Source organism: Nelumbo lutea, chromosome 4 (genome assembly GCF_056320005.1).
Source record: "Nelumbo lutea isolate HS-2025 chromosome 4, American lotus-T2T, whole genome shotgun sequence".
In the NCBI taxonomy this organism is placed as follows: Eukaryota; Viridiplantae; Streptophyta; class Magnoliopsida; order Proteales; family Nelumbonaceae; genus Nelumbo; species Nelumbo lutea.
Window position 1 is genome coordinate 94,496,006 of NC_142687.1, and position 27,460 is coordinate 94,523,465.

The window sequence follows — 27,460 nt, forward strand, 5'->3', positions numbered from 1 at the left end:
GTGTTGTAATGGTGGCAAGGTATCATCAGTTTAATTGTGGCTCTTGAGGTCAGAACCATTCATGTCCATGCAGAGATCAATGTGACTGTAGATGCCTTGAGAAACTATTGGTGTTTTAGCATTAACTATAGTTTCCATAATGTAGACGATTTGTCTCCTAACAAAAAGACGAAGATTTTCAATTATAAAATGGGTCTTTCCAACCTTTTTTTATGAATGTGGGTCTTTTCAACCTTTTCTCTTAGGTCATTTGTGTGCCTGTTTTTTTGGCATTTCATCTTTCAGGACAAGGGTGTGCCCACTTGGTTGTACTGCAACATTTTATGATGAATAAAATTAGAATGTGAAGAAAGGTAGGAAAGGGATTCTCCAATTTTGATCAAGGGACAAACCCTCAGGCAGGGGACAGGAAGTTTACATGAGCAGCTTTCCATAAACAATTACCCATAAGGTCAAAGGCCACGAGTGTTGATATAATCATTTATATGTCAAAATATCATGATCCCTTTTAAGATTCTCATGCAAAATAAACTATAATTTAATAGATTAGTATCCATGCAACTACCCTCCCAAGAATACTGTTCATGCGAAATAGATTGTAAAAAATATAACTACTTTCCCAAAAATGAGTAACACGCTAATAATATTTCAGTACACATTTTAACTAAAATTTGACACATATTGTTTTCTTTAATTAAAATTAATCAGACCATCAAGAAATGCATGCATAAGAAATCATTGATATTCTTTAAAGAAGCACTGGTGTAAGATGATTAACTATATAGAAATATTTCAGAAACTTACTGATCAATCAAATCATGTGCTTCATAACTCATTTCACCAGGTATACGTGGCCAGGGTATATCCCTGTTCATTATATTATCAAAAATTTTCTGCAATAGAGAACAACCAGTTAGTAAGCATTGTTTGTTCTCAAATAGTGCAGAATTTAAAATACACCGATTTCCTAATTAATGTTTCAATATCACATTTAGCAGCACTTTCTAATATTAGTAATACTGCTTCTAGAAGGTCTGGTGTGTGTGTGTGTAGATAGATAGATAGATACATGTACAGACATAGATATAGACATCATCATCCAAGCCTTATCCCAACTATATGGGGTTGGCTATGCTATATCCATTGCTCAATTATTGGCTTTTAAATCATTTTTTACTACTTCTCCCCATGTTCTTTTTGATCTACCCCTAGCCCTTCTAGCCCCTTCAACTTACAACAAATTGCTTCTTATAGGTGCTAAAACTGTTGATGGTCTTCTATGCACGTGACAAAACCATCTTAGTCTACTTTCTCTCACTCATTTTTTAGACATGTTTCTTAATTGACCAGCACTCTGCTCTGTACAACATTGCTGGCCTTGCAGCTGTTTTCAGAATTTTCCTTTTTATTTAAGTGGCATTTGCCTATCACATAAAATCCAGATGCACCCCTCCATTAGGATTGAAATCATAGACATTAAGTAGCACATGTGATGCTTGTAGAAACATAACCAAGAAAACAGAGGCACAGAAATTTTTTATTGTCAACTATAAAACATGAAAAAGGTCATCTCTGTGTTCCTAAATCATTTGGAAAAGCATAAATCCTGTCAATATCAGATGAGTACCTGTGGATGCTCTGCATTGAATGGTGGAATACCAACAAGCAGCTCAAAAAGAATAATGCCCACTGACCACCAATCTGCAGTTGCACCTTAGCAATCAAACAGAAAAAAAGAAAAGAATCACTGGTTTGTAAGGTGTATGGTATTCAGTTAACAGAAAAAAATATTTACCATGTCCCATTCCTAAAAGTATTTCAGGTGCCAAATAATCAGGAGTACCAACAGCTGAATGCTTTTGGCGCTGTTCCCTTTTTAATGTCTGTTGTTCTGCAGTTTTTGGCTCATAATCACCAAGAAGAGCAGTGCTGCCAACAACTGGACCAGATAGATCATCTGTGCTATTGATAAGACCAACCTTTGAGAGCCCAAAATCTGTCAACTGTAACAGAAGGGATTAGAGATTTGTGAGAGTTGACAAATAATATCATCAGCTATAATGGTAACACTAACAAATACAACACAGTGCTAATTGATGTCAAAGAGAGAAGAATATGAGGGGGATAGAAAATTAAAATTCCATATATATGTTAATATAGACAAGTTTAAACTCCAAAATGGATAAGCAATAACTGTGGAATTGCCTAGACAAACATTGGATCAAGCAAAAGCACTGGCAGCATTGACTAGAGATACAAAAACAACAACAATAACTATGGAATATTTAAGGAAAGCAACAACAACAAAAACAATGTAATATCTAAGGTAATAAAGAAAAGCTAGAGTGTTCCCATCCTAAGTGAAATAGTAGGATTATCTGATTATTTGTCCACAGAATAGATGCCTTGTACCAACTGAATGGCTCATTTTTTGTCTTCTTGTGGGCAATGGCTAAGCCTTGTATCAACTATATGGAGCTGGCTACCTGAGTCCTGTTTTGCTATTCCATTCTCTTCAGTGCCATATCCATCATTATATTCTGGATGCTTAAACCATTTCTTATTACTTCCGACCTTCGTGGATAAAATAATTAAATAACAATATTCAACAATACAGTAACCAGCCCAACTTCATTTCAGTCATTAATGCTGTGTTTGGTTTGAAAGAAAAGATAGGGAAAGGAAGGGTAAGGTAGTGAAACCTATACAAGGTTTGTATAGATTTCTCTACCTTCCCTTCCTTTCCCTATCTTTTCTTTCAAACCAAACACAGCCTAAAGTGCTCGCAGCCTCAGTAATTTATTCACTAAAAGACAAACCCACATAGATGTGTTCTTTGCTTGGCAAGTGGTGAGAGTACTTCTCAAATTCTAATATCCTGCTTCTTTGTCGCTTGCATTTGGAAGTTATTCTTCTCTCTTTGGATGTAAGTGGGGCCTTCCAGATGACACTCAGGTCCTATTCAAGGAATCCTTTTTTTCACCACCAAAGAAAAGGGGATAGGTGATTTAGAGGTGTACAAGGGAAGCAATATTGTGGACAGTGTGAAAAGAGAGGAATGCTAGTATATTTAATGGAAAAGAGTGAACCTGACCTAATCGAAAACATCATGGCGAAGATTGTAAATTGGGTGAAGACTTTGGATTTGTTCAATCCCTTTTCCATAGATGTTATAGTTAAAGGTTGCAATGGGTCATCATCCCCTATTTTGATAAATGCCATATGGGAAATCCCATACCATCGGTTATTGGAGAAGATTTCAGGAATCACCTTGGGGACATCATTGCTATCTGCTCAGGGCCAATTGGGCAGGGAGATTTGACTAGAACTGAACTAGAAGCAGTGCTTCAAGGTCTTAAACTGCGTAATAAGTAGAATGATAAGGATATTGTAGTGGAAGGAGATTCAAGGTTGGACATTGGCTGGATCCATGATGACAGGCAAGGCACATGGCAACATAGTTTCACTGTAAGAGGAATTAAAAGACTGATGGTGAAGGTTAAACCCGAAATTAGATGGGACAGAAGGTCAGCAAATAGTTTGGCTGACACAAGGAAAGATGTTAATAGACCTTACTTGTATTGGGAAACTAATTGTATAGGATGGGGAAGGCGGTAATTTGTTTTAGTCTTCTGACCTTAGAGATGTTAAGCATATTCCACTAATCTCTTTGAACATAATATTCTTTCCATCAATTTAATAAAGATTACAGTTACCAATTGAAAAGTAATTTATTCACTAACAGACCGATCAATGAGTGATTCATTTTAGCAATTTCAGCTATTATCAAAAAGCTCCTTAATAGAATGATATATAAAAGGAAAAATAAAAAAGTCAAGAAAAAATAGATAGGAACTTCTTAGACCAGGTTTAAAAATGTACAAATTTATCTGCTGCCCTGTTTATCTTCATCATCATCCAAGCCTTATCCCAATTATATAGGGTTGGGTATCTGCTGTTCTATTCTCCCACTTAATAACATCTGAAGAATATGAATGTCCATTAAGTAGAGTACACTGATACATGGTAGCATGTTCACTGAAGAAGTAAGACTTAGACTAGACCAAATGGTTGAACCAGCGACCCAGTGACAGTTACCTTCCAGGTCCCACTAAATGACAATTTTCACAGTTTGAACAGGCTAAACCATCCGCTTAGCTGGTAAAACCAAGACCCAACAAGAATACTGGTTTTATGCCCAGTCTGAATCTTGCAACATTGCTCTGAAGTATTCACTGTACGAATTACCTCTAGATTATATAATTCAGGATGGAGATTCTAAATTCATATGCAGTATATACTTGAAAGAACGTAGCCCTTGAAAGTTGAAATGGTGATGGGAAGATTTGAAAATGGCGGACGAAGATGGATGTTGGCATGATTTCTTTAAACATTTTCTCTACTTACTGAAGTTTAGATACACTGAAAGAGTATTCCATGATTAGCCATATGCCCTTAAAACTGAAGAAAAAATTGCTTAAAGCAGTTCAAGTGTTGGCCATGATGCCATGACTTATGAAGCAAAATAAATAGGCTGTAAAGAAACATAACATCAACAAAACAAGTATAGCAGAGACAGAATGTGTTACTATGTTAGGGATCCAAGATCTGTGAGTCCAGGGATCAAGTCCATTATACAACAAGTTTATTCTAGAAGGAAGAAGATGACAGGTCAACAGAAAGAGTCTAACAACTTGGGCAGTTGATCAAGAAGAAAGGTTGTTGAGATGTAACTGTCAATTCTTTGTGAATTGAGCCTATATAAGAGGCAAGATGCAAAGCAATAAGACAGGAATGAAGGGCTGCATTCTTTGGGTGCAGCTTTGTGTTGAATGAATATTTTTTACCTGTTGTTTATTGTAGAGAAGATGGGCCGAATGGCCCATAGGCTGTTACTGTATATTATCTTTACGTTCTTCTCTGTAATGGGCCTTATTCTGGGCCCATACTCTTTTATGTTCATCTTTTGTAATTTCTTGTCCAACTAAGGACCTCTCTTGTAATTACTAAAAGATTAACTTAATAAAAGTGTATTAGAGAGTTAGAGGAAGGTTAAGTTCGAACTCCTCATCCTCTAACCCTTCTTGCCGCAGCTCTCTCTTCTTCTCTAATCCTCTCTTGCTAGTTTTCTTTGTTTCAAACATAGTCCCTACTTCTAGGACTGTTTTTCAACTTGGTATTAGAGCAGGCCACTGCTTGGTGTGTCCCTCATGTGGTTCTAGTTCAGCCAGCTACATGAGGAGGTTCTAGAGCTGAGAGTTTACAGTCATCCGCCTGATTCTTGGAGGTCATTGGAGGGTTCCCAAGCTTCTACACACTTGGAGAAGGGTTTGGTGACCAGGAAGAATCAGAGAACAAGTTGCTTTGCCTGATTTAAAATCAGAGAAAAGGGTTTTCGAAGTCATCCTAGAGGACAAGTGTTCGCCCTGGTTTATTGTTCAAACCAGAGACTCTCTTGCTGTAAGTCTTTGCTCAGTTGTTTCTGGGTTAATTTTTCACTGTTCTGGACTGTTAAAAGGTCCGAAGTTTCCTTGGAAACAGTACAGCTATTCGGCTATCCTCTAATCTGATTTAATCCAGAGATTTCTGGGTTGTTTTTATTTCTTTTCTGGACTGTCAAGTAGCCGAAATACCTCTGAAATCACTATTGCTGAGACTACTTCATTCGGCCACTGTTGCTAGACTGCTCCTACTCAGAAATTTCTGGGTTGCTTTGGAGGTCCTATTTGACTGATTATTGGGTTGGGAAGTTGCTGAGACTGTTTTAAAACTAAGTGATACTAGTCTCATCTTCATTCCAGCCCCTTCTTGAAGGCTGAAACAGTAAACAGTGCCCTATACTTTGAAGGCTGAAACAGTAAATAGTGGGCTGTTAAGTATTGCACACTGAGTGTTCGACAAAAGGTCACTCAAGGACTATGGTCTTTTGTCTTCCTCTTGGGGACATCGGCTGTTAGAATCTGAAATACCTTGTGTTTGGAAGTTGCTGGGTGTCTTTTTTGAAGGCTGAAACAGTAAAGAAAGAACTACCACCGAACTCTGCATGATGGATTTCTCAAACTTTGAAAACAAGTATACTGCTGAATATGGGCAGATTTTGGGAACCCCAACCGATTCTATGCTAGCTGTAACTACAGTCAAGCTTGATGGGACCAATTACTTAGCTTGGTCACAATCAATGAAAATCTATATTTGTAGCAAAGGAAAATGGGGTTTTATTTCTGGGAGCAAGAAAGCTCCTTCAAAGGATGATCCATCTTATGAGAGATGGGTACAAGAAAACTACACTGTGATTGGGTGGCTTGTGAACTCAATGCAGCCACAGATCAGTCAACATTATCTGTGGATGAATTTGGCTAAAGAGATCTGGGATAGTGTTGCAGAGACTTATTCCCAGAAGTTGAATGCTGCTAGAGCTTACAAACTGAGAAGTGATGTGAAGAATCTAAGACAGGGGGAGAAGTCACTTGCAGCATACTTTTCAATCTTAAAATCTATATGGCAAGAGATTGATTTGATAGAGGTTGTGACTTGGGATACCCCTAAGGATGCTGAAACATACAGGAAATTGGTTGAACGGAATAGGGTGTTTGAGTTCTTGACAGAGCTGAATTCTGAATATGATATTACAAAGCAAAACATCTTGTCCAAGGAAGATGTTTCATTGTCACAAGGATATACTTTGGTCAGCAGTGAAGAAAGTAGAAGGCAAGTGCAGGTTCAAGAAGTTGACATTAATGATCATTTTGCAAATATGGAGTTGCTCAGAGGAAAAATAGACATATTGTTGAAGTTGCAAGGAGCCTTTTGTTTGTCTCACATGTTCCCACAAGATTTTGGGGTGATACTGTACTTACTGCTACCTATCTCATAAATCGTATGCCATCCAAGGTTCTAGGGTTTAAATCCCCCTTCAGTCTTCTTCATCCAGACAAGGATCTCTTCCCAATTCCTCTTCGTGTGTTTGGCTGTACCTGCTATGTTCACATTCCAAGTGTGCAAAGACACAAGTTTGAACCGAAAGTCCACAAATGTATCTTCCTTGGTTACTCCCCCACACAAAAGGGTTATTGCTGTTTAGATCCAAAGACTGGCACCCGACATGTCTCTATGGATGTTACCTTTAATGAACTTTCTCCTTTTTATGGTTCCTCTCAGTATGGACATTGTCCACAGGGGGAAAGTCCGTCACAAGTTTTTGCTCTTCCTCTTCCTGTCCCAGTTGAGTCTCTTAACAAACCTGTATCCTCACCAAATGAGTAAAAGGAGGATCAATCACTTCATACCTCTTGTCCCAGGGACCCTAATTCTTTACCTCCTCGTCCTGTCCATAATCCCAAAGTGTATCAAAGGCAGAGATCCAGGAATGAGCAAGTGGTTTCCTTTACAACAGATGAAGCTCATACATTCCCAATCACAGATGAGATAACAGGTACTGCTTCAACTCCTTTGGAATCATCTTTTCTAGACCTTGATGTCCCCATTGCTGTTAGGAAAGGGAAGCGGAAATGTACTACACACTACATTTCCAAACACCTTTCTTATGACCTGCTTTCTCCTTCATACTTTGCCTATCTCTCTTCTGTTGCTTCTAACCCCATTCCTAGGTCTGTCTCAGAAGCTCTTGGGATTCCAAAATGGAGAGATGCCATGGAAACCGAAATGGATGCTCTACATGCAAATGGTATTTGGGAGGTGGTGGATTTGCCTGAAGGGAAGGATTCGGTCGGGTGCAAGTGGGTTTTCACCATTAAATACAGGGCTGATGGAACTATTGAGAGGTACAAGGCTAGGCTTGTTGCAAAAGGCAATACACAGACATATGGGATTGACTACCTGGAGACTTTTGCTCCTGTTGCCAAGATGACATCTGTGAGGGTTCTTTTATCTCTGGCAACTCACTTTGATTGGCCTCTCTATCAGTTGGATGTAAAGAATGCATTTCTGAATGGTGACTTACATGAGGAAGTCTACATGTGTCTTCCCCCGGGGATGTATGGGAAAGATATGCAAGGAAAGGTATGTAGATTGAAGAAATCTCTTTATGGTCTTAAACAATCTCCTAGAGCCTGGTTTGAGAGATTTAGAGCTGCACTTGTTAAACTCGGCTATGTTCAGACACAGTCGGATCATACTCTGTTTGTGAAGAAAAGTAGATATTTGGCAGAATTTGAGATTAAGGATCTGGGAGAGTTGAGATACTTCCTTGGCATAGAAGTTGCTAGATCCAAGGATGGGATCCTTATTTCCCAAAGGAAATATGTTCTTGATTTATTGTCTGAAACTGGAAAATTGGGTGCAAGACCAGCTGCAACTCCCATTGATATGAGTCAGAAACTTTCGGCTACATATGGAACTCTGTTGGAAGACAAAGGGGTTTTTCAAAGACTTCTTGGGAAGCTTCTGTACTTGTGCATGACTAGACCAGATATTGCGTATGCTGTCAGTTGCATTAGCCAATTCATGCATGCTCCTAGAGATAGTCATATGGCAGCAGCAGAACGGATTTTGTGCTATCTGAAATGCTCTCTAGGGAAAGGAATCCTATTTACCAAGCATGACCACTTGAAACTTGAAGCCTATACTGATGCTGATTGGGCTGGAAATATGGATGACAGAAGATCTACTTCAGGATATTGCAGTCTGGTGGCTGGTAATGTTGTCTCTTGGAGGAGTAAGAAGCAATCTGTTGTGGCCAGATCTTCTACAGAAGCAGAGTATAGAGCCATGGCACATGAGGTCTCGGAATTTTTGTGGCTAAGGTACTTAATGGAAGAACTTGAGATTGATCATGACAGACCCATGATGTTGTACTGTGATAATCAGGCTGCCATCAACATTGCTCACAACCCGGTACAACATGATCGAACCAAACAAATTGAAGTTGATAGACATTTTATTCGAGAAAGAGTCTCCTCCGGAGAAGTGTGCCTTACATTCGTTACCTCTGAAGGACAATTGGCAGACTTTCTCACCAAAGGCATCTCCAAGGCAAGACTTCATCATGACACTGGCAAGATGGGCATGATTGACATCTATGCTCAGTTTGAGAGGGAGTGTAGAGAAGATGGGCCGAATGGCCCATAGGCTGTTACTGTATATTATCTTTATGTTCTTCTCTGTAATGGGCCTTATTCTGGGCCCATACTCTTTTATGTTCATCTTTTGTAATTTCTTGTCCAGCTAAGGACCTCTCTTGTAATTACTAAAAGATTAACTTAATAAAAGTGTATTAGAGAGTTAGAGGGAGGTTAAGTTTGAACTCCTCATCCTCTAACCCTTCTTGCCGCAGCTCTCTCTTCTTCTCTAATCCTCTCTTGCTAGTTTTCTTTGTTTCAAACACAGTCTCTACTTCTAGAACTGTTTTTCAACTTTTATCAAAAAAAAAAAGTAAGACAAGAATAGTCATTAGTTTCCACTCCTCCCCCCTCCTTCCCTCCCTCTCTCTCTTTCTCTCTCTCTCTCTCTCTCTCACACACACACACACACACTTATTCAGCGAAGTGGAGCCTGAGTTGGCCGTTGTCCAAGAGAATGTTTGAGATATATAGGTAGAAAAACCTTGAGGAATAACCATTTTATACTAAAATAACTGTTGCAACAAATTTTACATCCAGCCTCTGAATTATTTTCAAATTCCAAATTTCTTTGTTGGACATTCAACATTCATTAGGCACCAAACGGCACAAGTAAAATTAAATAAAACACCATTAAAAGTGAGAATAAGATGAATTGTCAGTGAGTGTATTAGTTGTAATGTTTAGCCAGAATTACACTCATCCAACCACAGGGAATTGATTAGAGTATGTAAACAATAAGGAACTAAATCAGCAAGGTAGTGACCTTGATATGACCATCATGAGCAATCAATAAGTTGTCTGGCTTCAGGTCTCTATGAATGATATTCAAGGAATGTAAATATTCCAATGCAAGAACCTGAAATAGTTAAACCAGAGAAATAATGAAACTTTCAGAATTGAATATTTTCCTATGTAAAACTGTGCTGAAATAGAGATATGTAATTGCATATCTGGATTCTGGAGCAGAGCAAGTGAGATAGCGTGCTCTTACAACTTCTGCTATATATATACGGGCCATATCTTCATCCAAACAGCCTAAATTTCTCAGCAAAGAGTAAAGATCTCCTCCATTTAAGTACTCCATGACCAGATAGAGATTTTCTCTGCATGTGAAGGAGTAGAAAAATCGGACCTGTTCATCATTGAATAAGAAAACACAGGTTAAAAAGGTAATTTTTCACTCTTTCCTATATGCTAAAATTTTTAGACCTGCTTACCACAAAAGGATTGCGAACAGTTATTAGGATGTTACGCTCAGCCAGAATGCTCTCAACTGCATTTTTGCGAATCATATCAGCCTTTTTTAGAACCTGTAGAAACTTTCATCAATAACTTAATGATGAAACAACAAACATTTTATATCTCGATGAGATGTAGCTAATGGCTCCTTAATTTTCTCTTAAGTAGTAGTTCAAGAAGTTGATATTTAGCAAGAAGTGTGGTGACAAAAATTAGCTGTCCATGAACAACTATCATTTCCAAAAATGTTCATGCACAATGTTACTTTTAACTTTAGTAAAAGAAATGCACACACTTCCTTGCAAAGAAGACAATCAACAGAATAATGTAGAAGAAATTGATAAATACATATATTAAGAATTAAATGATCCATAATAGCTGCGCCCAAGGTTCAAAGTAATGGAAATGCAATGTTTATCGGAGAGGTAATTTTAAGAGATGTATTGAGATTTGTTTTGGATATGCATGGATATAGACAAAAAATCAAGATACACATGAATGTGCTGATAAACTCATATAAATCCTAAAAAACTATATAATAGCAATAAATATGAGTTTTATATGACTATAAATAAGTTATTTAAACATAAAAAACCATGCTTCAATGATTTATACAAAGTGTGAAATATTGAGACATAATTGGGAACCACTGAAAAATGATGGAAGAACTAGAATGTATGTGTATACCTAGTTTTTAAAAAATAATATAATTTGTATTAATATTTATTAGTATATAAATTTTAACAAAGAATTTTAGCTTTTATTGACAGTCATCCACTAAAAAAAGAGTTTAGTTAAGAATTAAAATACATATTAATATGTCAAGCACTTTGGGTATGGCAAAGTGGTGGACTTGTGGTTATTACAAACAATTGTATATCACATCTGCAATAATCTGATTTAAAAGAAAAAGAAATAGGAGAAAAGAATGAGGTTGAAGAGAGAGAAGTGATGGAGGAAGAAGATAGAAGAAAAGGAAGAAGAAGAGAGAGTAGTTCAAAACTTCTCTTCAGTCCCCAATGATCTCTTTTATTCTTTTGTTCTAAAAAATAAGGACAATTACATGAGCACCCTTAGTAGGGTGTCCATTACTAAAGACAACAATAAAAAAGAGAAAACAGGCCCATAACCAAGGTCAATACCTAGTAACACAAGTCATAAACATAAAGAAAAGCAAAGAAACTAAGGTTCATTCTGTTGGAATAGGGTTAGAATCCATCAAATGGATGGCCGAATTATGCAAGGTGGCTGGCCGAAATTTCAAAATTTTTCTAACCTTCTCGGGAACCAATTTCCCGGTAAATTGAAATCTGAAAATTCAGGATTGTTCTTGCATTGAACCGGACCAGATTTGAAACCAAAGAGAAGGGAGATTATACTTGATATGGAGACCACAAATAGCAGCTCCCGAGGTGGTAGTTTGCACCCAATATCAGTCCCAAAATCGTCCTCCAACTGAAAATGGCGCAGTGTACAGTAGAAACCGATTCAGCAACTTTGATTTCAATAAATTTGCTATCCAATTGGCTTGGATCTTGTGGGATGAGTGAGCTTGATATTCTTCAACGTTTTTCTTGCAAAAACTAGAAGAAAAACTGATCAAGAGAGTGAAGAAAACAAGTTCTCTTTGCCCTCTTCCTCTTAACCCCCTTATATGGAGCACTCTCCTAATTTAATTAGGAGATTATCCAAATTTGATTTGGATCTGGACTCTTTTAAGAGATATGCATTATCCTCTTAAGAGGATAGGTACTCCATACCTAGAACCATGCCCAGTTTTGACCCAACTCACATGACAACATGTGACAGCTTAACTAATCATATTAGTAATGGGCCTTTAGGCCCATTTTACTTAAAGGCTCACATCCCCAAGTGTTGCATGGCCACTTTGGGCCTGATATTGTATGGTGTGGAACCCACAGTGATCTTACACAAGCCCATATGGGTTCGGCCCTACCCTTGAAAGAGGCTAGGCTGAATTCACTGCACAGGGTAGTGAACCCCTGACCCAATCAGCATTGGTCCAGTTCGGGCGCAACATTTACACCTGAATGATCATTGGATTCAACCACCCAATCAGCATCTGTCTGATTAGAGCTAAGGGCATATACTGCCTAACACATTTGGCTCATTATCTCTACACAAACTAATGACTAGGGTTCAAATCCCTTTGTCCCCTACTTGTGATTTTTAAGAGGTAAGTTTAGTGGCATGCCAAATTCAAATTTGAATTTGAACATTGCCTTAAATATAGTATTTAATTTGCCTTTAATGGTGTGTCATTAAATGTGGTACTTAATTGAGAGCGATAGAAATTAAATTTGAATTTGAAAAGTTATTAAAATTGAGAGAGAAAGAAGGAAATTAAATTTGATATTTAAAAGTTGCCAAAATTAAATAAGAGAGGAGAGCATATTAAATTCAAATTGTATTAGCCAATACATACAACGCATTGGACCATATCAGGCTTGTATTGGATGATATAGACCCAAAACTGTCCAATACAGGCCCCATCAAACCGATAATAACGAAAATAAATGAAACATACAGATTCTGTATGTTCCACTTATTGGGCCCTCAACAAAATGCAACGTATAGGCCAATATGGACCAATATGTTGCAAAATTTCAAACCTTGGCTGCACCTGTGGAAGGTTTCATTAACAAGATTTGAGAATATGAACTCTTACATATCCAATATTGATAGGCTAAGGCTGAATTTTGATGGGTTCAGCATAAGAAACCCCGGTCCATCTAGTGTATGGGTAGTTTCAAGAATTGGGAAGGACAACATTCAAGCAATTTACTCAGGACCAGTAGGGAATGGAGACTCTATTAGAGCAGAATTATGGGCTGTGCTGCAATCTTAGGCTGGTTAAGTCACTCAATTACAAGTTTTGCAGGTTAAAGGAGATTCAAAGGTTGTACAAATAGGTCAAGAACAATGTACTGGGATGGTGTTAGTATAGAAACATGCCAACGGAATTATCTAAATTATCTTCAGAAATTGGAGTTCAATTTATCTGGACACTAAGGCCAGCTAACCACCTAGAGGATGGTTTGGTAAAATCTGGGGTACATTGTAATAACTTGTATTAGGGCACAATACCAATGTAAGAAATTGTAAGGTGAAGGTTAGACAAGGCTAAGAATCTAAAAGGGTGTGCAAGATAGTATGACTTTGTAATGTAATTCTTTTTCCAAAGCAATATGTTGAGATTTGGCTGATAATACTTGTGTCTTTTGTTTATAAAGTTTAGTTAGAGTCATTGGGCTGAAGGCCCATTAATTTATGTTTTGTTAAGATTGTTTTTTATGTTAATTAGCAGTAGCCGACTTACTAAGGATATATCTGTCATTGTAATTAGATTCATTTATGAGTATATAAGATAATGAAAGGGGTGTCCAGATCAGTTTTTTCGCTTTCTCCCATTCTTTCCTTTTTTTTTTGATAAACACCGTTCTTTCCATTTTCTCTCCTCTTCTCTAAAAAACTTCTTTTCTCTTTCTTTTTGATCACATGTATCAAATCAGATTGCAGTTTTCTACTTTCTACTTGGTATTAGAGCATCTTTAGGGAACTTTTGAGTTTTTCCATCATGCAGCCCTAGATAAGCTGACTGCATGATGAGTTAAAGAGTTGATTGAGGACTTCAAAAGTGCCCGGTTTTTGGATTTTTTGGTGGATCTACAACCCCATGTAGCAGATCTAGGGTTGATCACCAAAATTAGGAAGAATTGGAGAAAGGGAAAGAATCCTGATTACAATAGGGCTCTTCATTTTTGACCTAAGAAGGGGCGCTTAGGGTTTTTTTTTTGGGTTTCTTTGTGTTTTTTGAAGAGGGTGGTTCAAGTTCCAAGTTTTCCTGAGGTTTCTGGAGGGAGCAGCAACCTTTTCTCTTCCTTCTACCTACTTCCACGAAGAAGGGAATGTTTGTAGGGGGAGCTTTTTGGGTACCAAAGGGGTGGTTGAGGCCTCTAAAGAGGATAAATCCCTTTTTTTCTCATCTATAGTTGATTTCCTAAATTGTTCTGGGAATTATGGAGGGAAATGGAGTTGAGTACATATCCACAGGTGAAATGGGACTAGGTGGAGGAGGTGCTAGTGACCCTTTTGGGGCAGGGACTATCACTACAGTTAAGTTGGATAGTAGAAACTACTTGGAGTGGCCTCAATCAGCAAAGATGCCCATTGGAGCTCGTGGAAAGTTGTGGTACCTCACTAGTGAAGAGAAGAAGTCCGAGACTAACTCCCCCTAGTGAGTGCAGGAGAATTACATGGTGATGACTTGGTTGTGCAATTCTATGTTACCCTATATAAGTAAGAACTTTCAAAGGGCTAACACAACTAAGGAGATCTGGAATGGAGTTGCAGAAACTTATTCATAGAGTGAGAATGTTGCTAGGGCCGACCAGTTGAGGAAGCAAGTGATTGCTATTAGGTAGGGAGAGTCTGTTGTAGATTATTTTTCAGCTCTCAAAACTTTATGGGAGGAGATAGATCATTTGGAGACTGTGGTTTGGGAGAGTTGCAAAGATGCAACCACTTATCAGAAGCTGGTAGAGAAGAATAGAGTGTTTGAGTTTCTAGCAGGACTCAATCCAGAGTATGACATTGCATGAACATGTTCTCTCCCAGGATAGTGTCTCTCTCTCTCTTAAGCATATTCCTTTGTGTTTGGGGAGAAAAGTATGAGGAATGTGATGATGAGAAACCTAAACCTTGAGCAATCAGCTATGGCCAGCACAATGAAACCTTAGTCGAGTGGGGATAAGGGAGGCAGTGAGCCTAAGAATGAGGACAAGAAGGACTTGATCTGTGACTACTATAAGAAGCCTATTGACAGGTGTATTATATGTACTATACGTAGGTTTAGTGCCTGTAGGGGTATTTTTGTAAATTTGTAGACCTATTGTGTTGTACAACCAGTATAGTATAAACACAAATGCTTCACTCAACTGAAGCAGTTCTTTTGAGGCCTTAACTCAGTAGCCTCTTCTTTCTTCTTCTTCTTCTTCTTCTTCTTCTTCTTCTTCTTCCTTCTTTCCTTTCTTCTTCTCCTGCTCAACATGGTATCAGAGCAGGACCGTCCAAGCCTGGAAAACAACCAGCTGAGGTCTCTCTCCATTGCTGCGTAGAAGCTATAGTCCTGATGCTAGAAGACAAGGAAGAGGAAGTTTTCTCTTGTGCTGCGATTAGTCTCCACTGCCGAGTAGGGTTCTGCAACAAGACAGCTGACTGTTCAACTTCCTAGCACAGAAAAAGGTTCTGCTACAAGTTTTTTCTTCTTCATCCTTCATCCTTTAGCCCAAGGTGCTGGTAACTGGAGTTGCTCGGTTAAGAAGCCTGTAGAAAACCATCCCAGATGTACGAAGGAGGGTTCTGACCTGAAGAGAAGTTTGAGTCCATGACTGTACTGCCTGTTCACAGTTCGGGTGACCTAGGTACTGAACTGATTTTTTTTTTTTTTTTTTCTGTTTGTGCTTCTCTTCTTGCCTCCTTCGATGGACTGTTAATGTCCTAAAATCTGAGTAGGGACTGTCCCCCTTCCTCCGATTGTGTGTTGCTCTATTCAACTCTCTAAGAGACTGTTGATGATCCCTAAACCCTAAGTGACTGTTCGGTTGCCCTGGAAAGTGGATATCAACCGATTAGGTGTGGTGAACCACCACTCGTATTGCTGTTCCTACTGAGTGTTTTTTTTTTTTTTTTCAGCTGAGAAGCTGCATTAAAGTTGTAAAACTGTAGGTCATTCAGACCTGGTTACACTGCAAGTGTAGCTCGTATATTGTTCTGTGGACTCCTACACAGTGTAGGTCATACAACCTAGTACTGCTGCTGCAGTGTTTGTGCTTGGTTCTCTATGAAACCGAAAATTTGCAAATGCCTAGTTGTGGACTGTAGCAGCTCTGTAAGGCAGTGTTCTGAACCTAGAAGTATGAATAGTGAAGATTCAGCTACATCCAAAATCTCTACAATGCTGAATGGAATGAGTGGGAGTAGTGACCTATCCTTCCCTATGGCTGTGGTTCCTCTTGATGGGTTAAACTACCTAGAATGGTCAAGGGGGATCAAGCTATACATAACTGCAAGGGGAAAAATATGCTACATAAATGGAAGAATCAAAGAACCACCTTCTGGAAATGCAGAACATGATAGATGGGATCAGGAGAACAGTATGGTTATGTCATGGCTTTTGATCTCCATGCAACTACAAATAAGGAAGAACTTCATGTGGGCTGAAACTGCAAATGAGATTTGGGAACAGGCAAAATCCACATATTCTGAACTTCGACACTATGCCAAGATTTATCAACTGCAAGCAGCCTCATCTACTTGTAAATAGGGGGGGAGGAGTTTATTAGTTTATTACACTGATTTGTCCACTGTTTGGAAGGAGTTGGACCATTACTAGAATATTGATTGGAAGTGTGATGAAGATGCAAAATTGTATAAGAAACTTGTCGCACAGCAAAGAGTGTTTGCTTTTTTACATGGTCTCAATCCTATCTATGAATCCATCAGGGTACAAATTCTAAGTTCTAAGGATCTTCCTTCAATTCAGGAGGTCTATGCTCTTATCCAATCTGAAGAGAGCAGGAGGAACTTGATGAACAACACCGAAGGGGATGCAATGGACCTTTTTCCAAGAGAGGGGATCTCCAGAAGAAAGTAGAAGATAAGGAAAAATTGTGGTGCACTAATTGTCAGAAGCCCCGACACACCAAAGATACTTGTTGGGATCTCCATGGGAAATCAAAGTGGGCTTAGGATTTACCTAAGAAGCAAGGCTCAGATGTAATTAGAAGACCCGGGCAACAAGGTACCAAGAAACACCGCATGGCCAACATGGTTACTCAGGAGAATCAGCCCTCCACTTCTACTGTGACTCAAACACCACATGGCCAACATAGCTACTCTGGATCTGACCCAAGGGAGGATATTGTAAACTCCTTTCGTGACCATTTAGAGCTTTACGGTAGAGCTATTCGCTAATTGGATGCTCCTCCCACCACCTCTTTTGCATCCACATCAGGTAATCCTGCCACAACTTTCCATGTTGCTTCTCACGACCTTGACTCTCCATGGATCATTGATTATGGAGCGTCAAAACACATGACTGGTATGTCTCTTACTTTCAAACTTATCATCCTCTTTCCGGAAGAGATAAAGTGAAACTAGCTGATGGATCATACACTTCCATAGCTGGTCAAGGAACTCTCTCTCTTCCCCTCGGCCTTACTCTTTCTAATGTTCTTCATGTTCCAAAATTCCCTATGAATTTGTTTTCAGTCAGTAGTGTTACAAATTCCTTAAACTGTTCTGTGACTTTTTTCCCTTCCTATTGTGTGATTCAGGATCTGGCCTCGGGGAGGACGATTGGTAGGGGGCGTATGGTTGATGGACTCTATATGTTGGAGAATACAGGTGGCCTTCATGTTACAGAGTCTATGAGTCAGTTCAGAAAGAGTAAAATGTATTTGTGGCATTGTTGTCTGGGTCATTTGTCTTTTGAGTCCTTGAAAGTTGTTTTCCCAGAACTGTGTAAGTCAGTGTCTGTTTCTAATTTTTCTTGTCAAACGTGTTAGTTAAGCAAGCATTGTAGAACTCAATTTCCTTAAAGAAATAGTAAATCTGAGTTTCTTTTTCACATTGTGCATTCTAATGTTTGGGGCCCTGTTACTTTACCTTCTGAGAGTGGCTACAAGTACTTCATTACCTTCATTGACGATTATTCCAGATACACTTGGGTATATCCAATGTGAATCCGTGAGGATGTACCAAAAATTATCCAAGATTTTCGGTGGATGGTCTTCACCCAATTTCAGACCGAAATTCAAATATTTCAATCAGACAATGCAAAAGAGTTTTTTCATAATGACCTCATGGAGTTCTTTGCTTCACATGGCTCACTTCACCAGAGCTCTTGTGACCGCATGCCTCAACAAAATGGTGTGGCTAAACGGAAGAACTGACACCTTCTTGAAGTGGCACAGAGTTTACTACTCCACATGAATGCTCCCAAACGATTTTGGCTTGAGGCCGTCCTTTGTTCTACTTACCTCATTAACCGAATGTCCTCTCATTGGTTAGAGTACAAAGCCCCACATCAGCTTCTCTTTCCTAAGGCCCCTCTTCTTTCTATTCCTCCTCGTGTTTTTGGTTGTCGGTGCTTTGTCCAAAACCTATCTCCCACACGGGGGAAATTGGACTCTCGTGCTATCCCGTGCATATTTCTTGGCTACTCATTCTCTCAGAAAGGGTATCATTGCTTTGATCCAGTTTCTCAAAAATTCTCTGTCTCCATGGGTTTTACCTTCTTTGAAGATGAGCCCTTCTTTCCTGTTTCTCCTCAGGGGGAGTGTAGGCATGAGGAGAAACTAGTTCAACTTCCTCCTCTTCCTACTACTTCTCCTTCTCCCCCTTCTCATTCTGATCCTCCACCTTTCTGTGTTTTTTCTCGTCGCCGTAAAGGCCAACCAGTTTCAAGAGCTGTGGAGAATCCAGAAGCCGTATCTCAAGTGCCATCAAATTCCTTGGGGGAAGATCATATTCACTCAGGTAACTTGACTCCCAACCTCCCTGTTGCTAATGATATTGACCTTCCCATTGCCCATAGGAAAGGTGTTAGGTTGTGCACCACTAAACACCCCATTTCCAACTTTGTTTCCTATGAGAACATCTCACCTTCATTTCGTGCTTTTCTTACCTCCATTGACAGTATCCCTATTCCCAAGAATGTGGTAGAAGCTCTCTCAGTACCAGAATGGACAAAGGCCATGAAGGAAGAAATTGATACCCTTCATAAGAATGGCACGTGGGAACTTGTTGATCTCCCTAAGGGAAAGGATCCAGTTGGATGTAAATGGGTGTTCACTGTTAAGCATGGAGCTGACAGAACCGTGGAGAGGTATAAAGCTCGTTTAGTGGCAAAGGGTTTTACTCAAGTATATGGAATTGATTATGCAGAAACCTTTGCCCCTGTTGCTAAAATGAACTCTATTAGAGTCCTTTTCTCTCTCGCTGCCAATCTGAATTGGGATCTATATTAGCTCGACATCAAGAATGCCTTCTTGAATGGTGACCTTGAAGAGGAAGTTTATATGGTTCAACCCCCTGGTTTTTTGGCTCAAGGAAGTGAACAAAAAGTGTGCAAGTTAAAGAAGTCATTATACGGGCTGAAGCAATTGCCAAGAGCTTGGTTCAGCAGATTTCATACTGCAGTTCAGCAGAGGGGATACAAGCAATGCCAATCAGATCACACGTTGTTTGTAAAAAGAGTAGAAGGTAAAATGGCTGCCCTAATAGTATATGTGGATGACATAATTGTTACTGGTGACTGGAAGGATGAAATTCAAAGTTTGAAGGGCTTCCTTGCCACTCAGTTCGAAGTGAAAGATCTAGGACCCGCCAAATACTTCCTTGGAATTGAGGTTGCCCGATCGAAAAAGGGTATCTTCATCTCTCAAAGGAAATATGTCCTAGATTTGCTTAAGGACACTGGAAAGATTGGGGTTAAACCAGCTGACTCTCCCATTGACCCCAACCATAAGTTAAGTGACAGCCAAGGTGAATCTCTTAAGGATGTGAAGCAATTTCAGAGGCTTGTAGGGGGATTGTTGTACCTCTCTATGACTCATCCAGACATAGCATATGTTGTTGGTGTCCTCAGCCAGTTCATGCATGCACCTAGGTCCACTCATCTTGAAGCAATAGAGAGAATACTGCGGTATCTTAAGAAGTTCCCGGGTGCTGGCTTATTATTCCAGAAACATGGACATTTGAGAGTTGAAATTTACACAGATGCGGATTGGGCGAGATCTCAAAGTGACAGAAGGTCTACTAGTGGCTACTGCACCTTTGTAGGAGGGAACCTTGTTACTTGGAGGAGTAAGAAGCAAACCGTGGTTGCTAGATCCAGTGCTGAAGCTAAGTACCGTGCAATGGCACACGAAGTAGCTGAAGGTATGTGGGTAAAGAATCTATTGGGAAGTTGGGTTTTCTAATTGACAAACCCATGACTCTACTCTATAACAACAAGGTAGCTATAAGTATCGCTGCCAACCCGGTACTACATGATAGAACAAAGCACATTGAGGTTGACAAGCACTTTGAGAAAATCTTCACAGGCGAAGTATGCACTCCATACATCAGCTCTAAAGACCAACTAGAAGACATCTTTACAAAAGGGCTAAACCATTCCAGACACCAACGTCTCTGTGACAAGTTGGGCATGATTGATATCTATGCCCCAACTTGAGGGGGAGTGTTGACAGGTGTATTATATGTATTGTATACAGGTTTAGTGCCCGTAGGGGTATTTTTGTAATTTTGTAGACCTATTGTGTTATATGGCCAGTATAGTATAAATACAAATGCTTCACTCGACTGAAGCAGTTCTTTTGAGGCCTTAACTCAGTAGCCTCTTCTTTCTTCTTCTTCTTCTTTCCTTTCTTCTTCTCCTGCTCAACAAAGCCTAAGCATACTAGAGATACCTAATGGAAGCACTACCTACACTTTATACCTAGTTGGCTTAGAAACAAGAAAGGGAATGCTAATATGGTAGTGATTGGTGATTTATCAAGACCAGTGTTTGAATGAAGGATGCAAACATTGGTCGGTGTTTGAACGGTGACGCTCTAGCCTCAACCGACCAACAATGTTTGGTCAAACTCATAATCATTGTTTGATAATATCAAATGGGTCTAGGGTAGTCTAGTTCCAGAAGGGGGTTGGTGGTCGAAGACTTCAGCAATGGAGGAAGAACACATGATGGTTTGGAGGGAGGAGAGGTATTTTCAAGAAGAACCAAGGAGGCAGGATAGGGTTAGGTGGAGAAAAGGGCACTAAAAGAAATCAGAGGGGCTTTCCCAAAAAGGATACTAGAGGAAGTCATAAAAAATGGGGGTGGTGGCCTTTAGGGGGCTCTTCTGAAGTTAAGGCAAATACATGCCACTTGTTTTGGAAGAAGAGAAGGAAAGAGTTTTGGGGAGAAGAGATGTGATGTGTTGCTTTGAGAAGGATGACCTAGATGGAGATCAAATTAGTCAATGGGAAAATGAGACGTGGTGGTTTTGTGATGGAGTGGGTGTTAGGAAAATGAATGGCAAGTGGTGGTTGTTCATTCTTGCTTTGCTAATGGAGGTAGCCAAGGTCTTGAACATTGGAGCTAGAAACGTTAAAGGGTTTGGAAACCTAGACAAGAAAAGGGCGTTCCTGGTTACACATGGGTTAGAGTTTATGGCCTTCCCTTGCATTTGTGGAGTTCTCAAATCATGTAGAAGATAGGTGATGTCTATGGAGGTTTCTTTGAGGTAGATGAGTCTGATGACTTCTTATGATCCATTAAATGTCTTACGTATAAAGATAAATTGGATAGGTTTTTCACTACCTATGGTGAATATAGTGGATGGAGATTATCTATATGTGGTTACTCTATGGCTAGAGATTAAAGCAGAGAAACAAGTAATTCCCGAGGATTTTTTGGAAGCAATAGTTGTGAGAAAGGAAACAATTACTCAAAGGTTAGCTGGGTGGTCAATCGAAGAGGTCAAGAAGAGAATGGAGAAAGAAGCTTTACATCAGACTAAGACACATGAAGCTTAGGAAGGAGATATCCATTCACACAATGAATGCTTTTGACAGAGACAGTCCAAACTGCACAGAGAATATGAAAGGGTGTGTCCGATGATCTACACACCCAGAAGGATTTTCTTATATACAAGAGTAATGTACACAAATATGGAAAGAACAGCTGTATCCTCCTCTTACAATAAAGAATAAAATAACACAAATATGGAAAGGACAACTGTAAAGAACAGTTGTGACTTTATAAGAAAATAATGAAACAATAATGTACATAAGATACAACATAAAAGTGTGCTCCCAAGTGACATAAATCAGCCTTTATACCCCCCTCAAATTGATGCCAAGGTATGAGCATCAGTTTGTCAACTAGAAATTGGTGACGAGCATGGGTCATAGCCTTTGTGAATAAGTCAGCGAGCTGTAAGGCAGAAGGTCAGCCTGGCGAAAAGTGAAATGGTGGCTGTTGGGGATGTTGTAAATCTGCAATCCTTGGCAGATCTTTGGGGATGTAGGGTTGGTGCTTTACTTTCTAAATACTTGGGTCTGCCCTTAGGAGCCAAGTGCACATCGAAAAGCATTTGGGATTTAGTGGTGGAGAAAATGACCAGTAGATTAGCTACTTGCAAGGTGAGATACTTGTCAAAAGGAGGTAAGTTAATTCTATTTTATGTCTCACTTTCCCATTCCCTCGGAGGTAGCATTGAGGTTGGAGAAAATTATGAGATATTTCCTTTGGGTTGGATGGAAAGATTCTCATAAATATCATCTGGTTAGCTGGGCAAGTCAAGTGTGGGGGATTGGAAATTAGAAAATTGAAGTCTTTTAAGTTGGCCCTTCTTGAGAGATGGTTCTAGAGGTTCTTCAAGGAACCCAATGAATTATGGGGATGAATCATTGCATAGAAATATGGCCTTCAGGTTAATGGCTGGGATGCAGCTGAGTCAAATCTTACTTATGGGTGTGGGGTATGGAAAGAGATTTACAAAGCTTATCCTCAGTTTTTGAAAGGAATCAAATATAAGGTTGGGATGGCACCAGGTTGAAATTCTGGAATGACATTTGGTTCTCTGATATCCCACTGAAACATGTGTTTCCAGAGTTATTTCTTCTGGCCTTTTATAAAGAAGCTTCTGTAGATGGTTGCTGTGTTGTTTCTGGATATTCTCTCATCTGGGTTCCGTCCTTCAGAGTAGATTCTGATGATTGGGAGATTCCTCAGATTTTAAAGCTGTTGTCAAGGCTGCAAAGCATAAGATTAAATCCTCTGGTTCCAAATCAGCATTGCTGGGGTTAGGTCAAACCTGAATTCTTTTCAGTTAAATCTTTTTATAGTGGTATGGAGACTCTATGTTCTTTCCCTAGTCAAATTGTTTGGGGTGGAATGGCTCCCTTAAAAGTGAAGTTTTTTTGTTTGGGTAGCTGCTGCCTGCTGGAAAGAAGTGCTTAACGAAGGATATGTTGATTAGAAAAGGTATGGTGCTGCCATATAACAGTTGTGCCTAATGTGGCATTGAGGAAGAGCCTTCTAACCACTTGTTTATCCATTGTGAGTTCTCTTCTAGAATCTGGTCATACTTTTTCAAGGCTATTCAGTACTCTATCTGCATGCCCAATTCTGTAAAGGCCCTTCTTGAAAGTTGGAAAGTTGGGGGAATGAGAAAGAAGGGGCAGATTCTGTGAAATGCTATTCCTTTGGCAGTCCTGTGATCCATTTGGAGGGAAAGAAACAGGAGAATTTTTTATCAAAAGCAGCTCCAGGTAGAAAAGGTGACAAACCTAATTATTATTTTTTTGATCAATAATAAACATAATTATAGATGATACTCAAGGGTGGCTGAGTACCAATTGCTTTTCAAGGAGGATATTTTGGCTTCTTGTGTGGCAGTAAATTTTTTTGAAGGTTCTTAAGGGTGTTCATATGTACAGAAGTTTGTATAGTGAACTGCTATACTTGTACAATCGTTTTTGATTAATACACTTTTACTTTACCTCTTAAAAAAAATGTAGAATTGCTGAAATAACCCTAGAAATGGCAAAAAAAGAAAAAAGAAAATATAGGAAATACAAATTATTTATAAGAAGGTACATGCTATGCTATGCTATGCTAATATGTAACTCAACCTATCTTAATAGGATACATAATTGGCCTCTAGCTGCATTTTGTTCATAGTTTTGAAGTCTTCAAAGTATAGTTGTATTTCTTTAATATTCCCCAGAAATTTCTCGAGAATTTCTAGGTTATTTTGTCAAAATTTTCCCATTTCCATAGGGAAACGGCTCTAGCAATATAAAATCCCAAAGCATGAACATAAGAACTATAAACAGATAAATAAAGGAGAGCCATGTGATAAGATATAATTCATAACTATGGAATATGTACCTCAACTATATCAAAATGATGATAATTAAGTTTTAAATTGCCAACCAAACATAGTTTTCAAGGCACCTAGGCGATGGATTCTTTGAAGTAAAAACCACATATCCTTCCCTAGGTTCCATAATCATCTTTCCTTAATAACTATCCATATTTTTCACAAGAAAATTATAAACTTCAAGTTTAAGTCTTGAAAATCAACATATTTATGAGAAGAAAAAGAAGAAAGAAAAGAAAATTCAAAAAATATAGGGGCTGAACCCCTATTTTTGTTATAGGAAAAGAAGAAAAGAAAAGGTGGAAGAAATTGATTAGACAAAATTTTAAGTTCTTCCCTTACTTATTAGTTCAGATTTGAAGTCTTTGAGGGTTCAATACAGCAGTTAACAATGTTTATGTTGATTAAACCCTAACAAATAAGAAAACAATAAAAAGAAATTAGTTTATAAACACAAAAAATAAATATTTTTGTTTAATAATGGCTATTTTATAATTATAATCTCAAAAAAATAACAATATAAAAGTATTTTATAAGATAGTATACAAAACTGCTTGGCGACTGGGCGAGGCGAGCCTCCAAGGGCGTCTTGTCACCTGGGCATCGCCTTGACAACTATGCAACCAAGGATTCATAAATTCTGACATAATATCTACCATGTAAGAAAACATAAAAAGGAGTTCAAACAGAATGTTGACAAAGCATGAATGCCTTGTTTCTATTTCTATAAGTTGAATGTTATCAGGAATAATCTTACCTTTATAGCAAATAAGTCACCAGTTGCTCTTTTTCTTGCAAGGAAAACACGTCCATATGCCCCTCGACTGATTGGTTTTATTATTTCAAAATCTTCTATAGATGTCCGGTCCTTACAATTTCGTTTCATAGGACTTGCCCGCAGACTACGAATTGCATCATCTTCTGATGAACCTTCTTCATCAACCATGGCATTTGATGGATCAACCCTGTCATCTTCTATCTGTCCACAAAGGTGTACATATTTTTCCCTGTGTAATTGGGTAACATATCAGATGAAATATGGGCAGTTAACAACTAGATTAAAAAAAATTAATCAAATATGAGAGAAGACTAGAAAAACAACCAAATCAGATTTTATCACAAGTAAAAATACAATGTACTGAAATACTACAAACATGATGCAGTAGTAAGCATCCACTTTCTATAAACCAGGAAAGGCATTTTAGATTGAATTAAGAATTGAACTCACTGCAGCAGCTTCTCTATCCGCCTTCCAAATGTTTCTACAATAAGGGCATCCACCTTCCTGTCTTGGATAGCGTATTTTAGGTCTTCTAGACGGGACACCAAATACTCTAATGTGCTATAGTCATTAGTGTTTATACTGGCAACAGAGCGAGCAATATCCAATAGTTTGCTTATCTGCCATTCGATTTAGTGTAAAAAACTCAAAGAAACAAAACATAATTAGAATAAAGAACATATGAATCTAGCAATGTAAAGGAAATGGTTGAAGTATCAGTAACAAGTTAGTGATCTCTTGCATTTAATAAACAAAAAATAGACATATGTGCTGATAAAAAAACAAAAAAATAGACATATAAGTAAAATAAATTATTTTCATACATCCACAAAAGACATTAAAGCTATTTGGTTATAAAGAAAATTAGAGTAATTATTAGTGTAGAAGAGTGGATTACCTTATCAGGGATATTACTGCAATCTTCCTATAACTTTTCTTATGAACAAATTCCTACAGTTTTTCCTCAAACTATTTCTTCTCTTCTCCTTCATTTTTCTCTTATAAATCAATATAAGAAGACAATTTGGAATCAGAGTAGTTGGTAAAATAACTCAAAGGATTGCACAGTACCATTACTGAGGGGCAACCTTGCACTTTCCTCTTTTTTAAACACTCATTTAAATAGCAATCAGGACTGGAAAAAAGCTAAGGCTGCTGCCCAATCTCTAATCTTTCTTTCTTCTCAGTTCTCTCTTCTTCTCTTTCTTAAATACCTTCATCTTTTATGTCCTTTTTATCTAATTTATTTCTAATTAAGTCAAATTTTTACGTTTCTCTTTACTCTCTCTCTAGATTATATCTCCTCTTGGTCATGTGGCTTCTCTCTCCTTGATCTTCTTTCTCTCTCTAACTTTTTTCATGAAGTCCCATTTTTATGTTTGTCTCTCCTCTCTCCTGTCTTCTTTCTCTCTCCTTTAGATTCTCTCTCCAGTTTGTTGTGTGGCTTCTCTCTCCTTTATCTCATTTCTATTTCTAACTTTTTTTAATGAAGTCCAATTTTATGTTTCTCTCTCCACTTGGTTTCATGGCTTCTATATCTTTTATCTCTTTTCACTATCCACTTGGTTTCAGTAAACCCATATTCAATCCACATCTTAAATGGATAGGTTTGGGTGAGTTAGAAGTGGATGGGTCAGAAGTTGCCACCTCTGACTGTCTTAGAGTGTATCCATGCTGCCAGACTCCTTTTGAGCTATGTATCATCCAGATGATTGCTACACTAGAGTCTCCTTCAACCTCTAAACTATACAGGTTAAGACTCTTGCAGATTTCCAGGCATTGAAGGACTGCTTATAGCTCTGCTGACATGGAATCTCCTATTTGGCTAGAGTAAATATCAATAAAAGCACCTGACATATCTTTGTAACTCCTCCTACCGTGAAGGGCCAGGCTTAACCATGTTGCTGCCATCAAAGTTGAGCTTAAAAGGCCTAGAGATTGGAGGACTCCACTCCATTATTACCTGCCATCCCCTTAAAATGTCTTCTGTGGAGAAAGTATTAAAAATCTTCTTCACCCAGCTTACCACTCTAAATAATACATTCTCAATGACCTCCTCCTTTGTTCTTCTTCTTCTTTCATTGAAAATTCTGTTGTTCCTCTCTTCCCAATTACATTTCACCTGTGGGTTATGACCCCAGTACATCTGGTTTCTCAAAGCCTCTTGTTTTGCCAGACCATCTGCTTGTCTGTTTGCAGATTGTGGTACCCAGATAACACTTGTCCTCAATTCTTTCATTACCTCTTTTATCTCCCTGATTGCATGCCTATACTTCCTAAAAAAGGGCAGCCCAGTGCATGAGGCTCCCAACAATGTGGGATTAAACAAGCCTAAGATGTTCCACACCAAACTCTATAATCAGAAGCAAAACTGATGTAGGCGCTTTAGGCAGGCCAGT

At 38.6% G+C, this 27,460-nt stretch overlaps 1 protein-coding gene across 5 annotated transcripts in view; it reads right to left on the reverse strand.

Annotated features, from left to right (window-relative positions):
• The window catches only part of LOC148861932 (putative serine/threonine protein kinase IRE), a 38,719-nt gene that overhangs the window by 6,332 nt on the left and 4,927 nt on the right, over nucleotides 1-27,460 (reverse strand). The window contains exons 5-12 of one of the 5 annotated variants that reach the window (XR_016113327.1): nucleotides 25,509-25,681; nucleotides 25,038-25,287; nucleotides 10,298-10,390; nucleotides 10,072-10,212; nucleotides 9,844-9,936; nucleotides 1,796-1,996; nucleotides 1,628-1,713; nucleotides 805-893 (exon numbers count right to left, since the gene is read on the reverse strand). Coding sequence is in view for 3 of the 5 variants with exons in the window: in XM_088986430.1 (XP_088842556.1) it covers nucleotides 805-893; nucleotides 1,628-1,713; nucleotides 1,796-2,003; nucleotides 9,844-9,936; nucleotides 10,072-10,212; nucleotides 10,298-10,390; nucleotides 25,038-25,287; nucleotides 25,509-25,681 (1,133 nt within the window). In the remaining 2 variants the exon portion in view is untranslated. Of the gene's footprint in view, nucleotides 1-804; nucleotides 894-1,627; nucleotides 1,714-1,795; nucleotides 2,004-9,843; nucleotides 9,937-10,071; nucleotides 10,213-10,297; nucleotides 10,391-25,037; nucleotides 25,288-25,508; nucleotides 25,682-27,460 lie in introns of those variants that run through there. The other 4 variants (XM_088986431.1, XM_088986430.1, XM_088986432.1 and 1 more) reach the window with 4 other exon arrangements.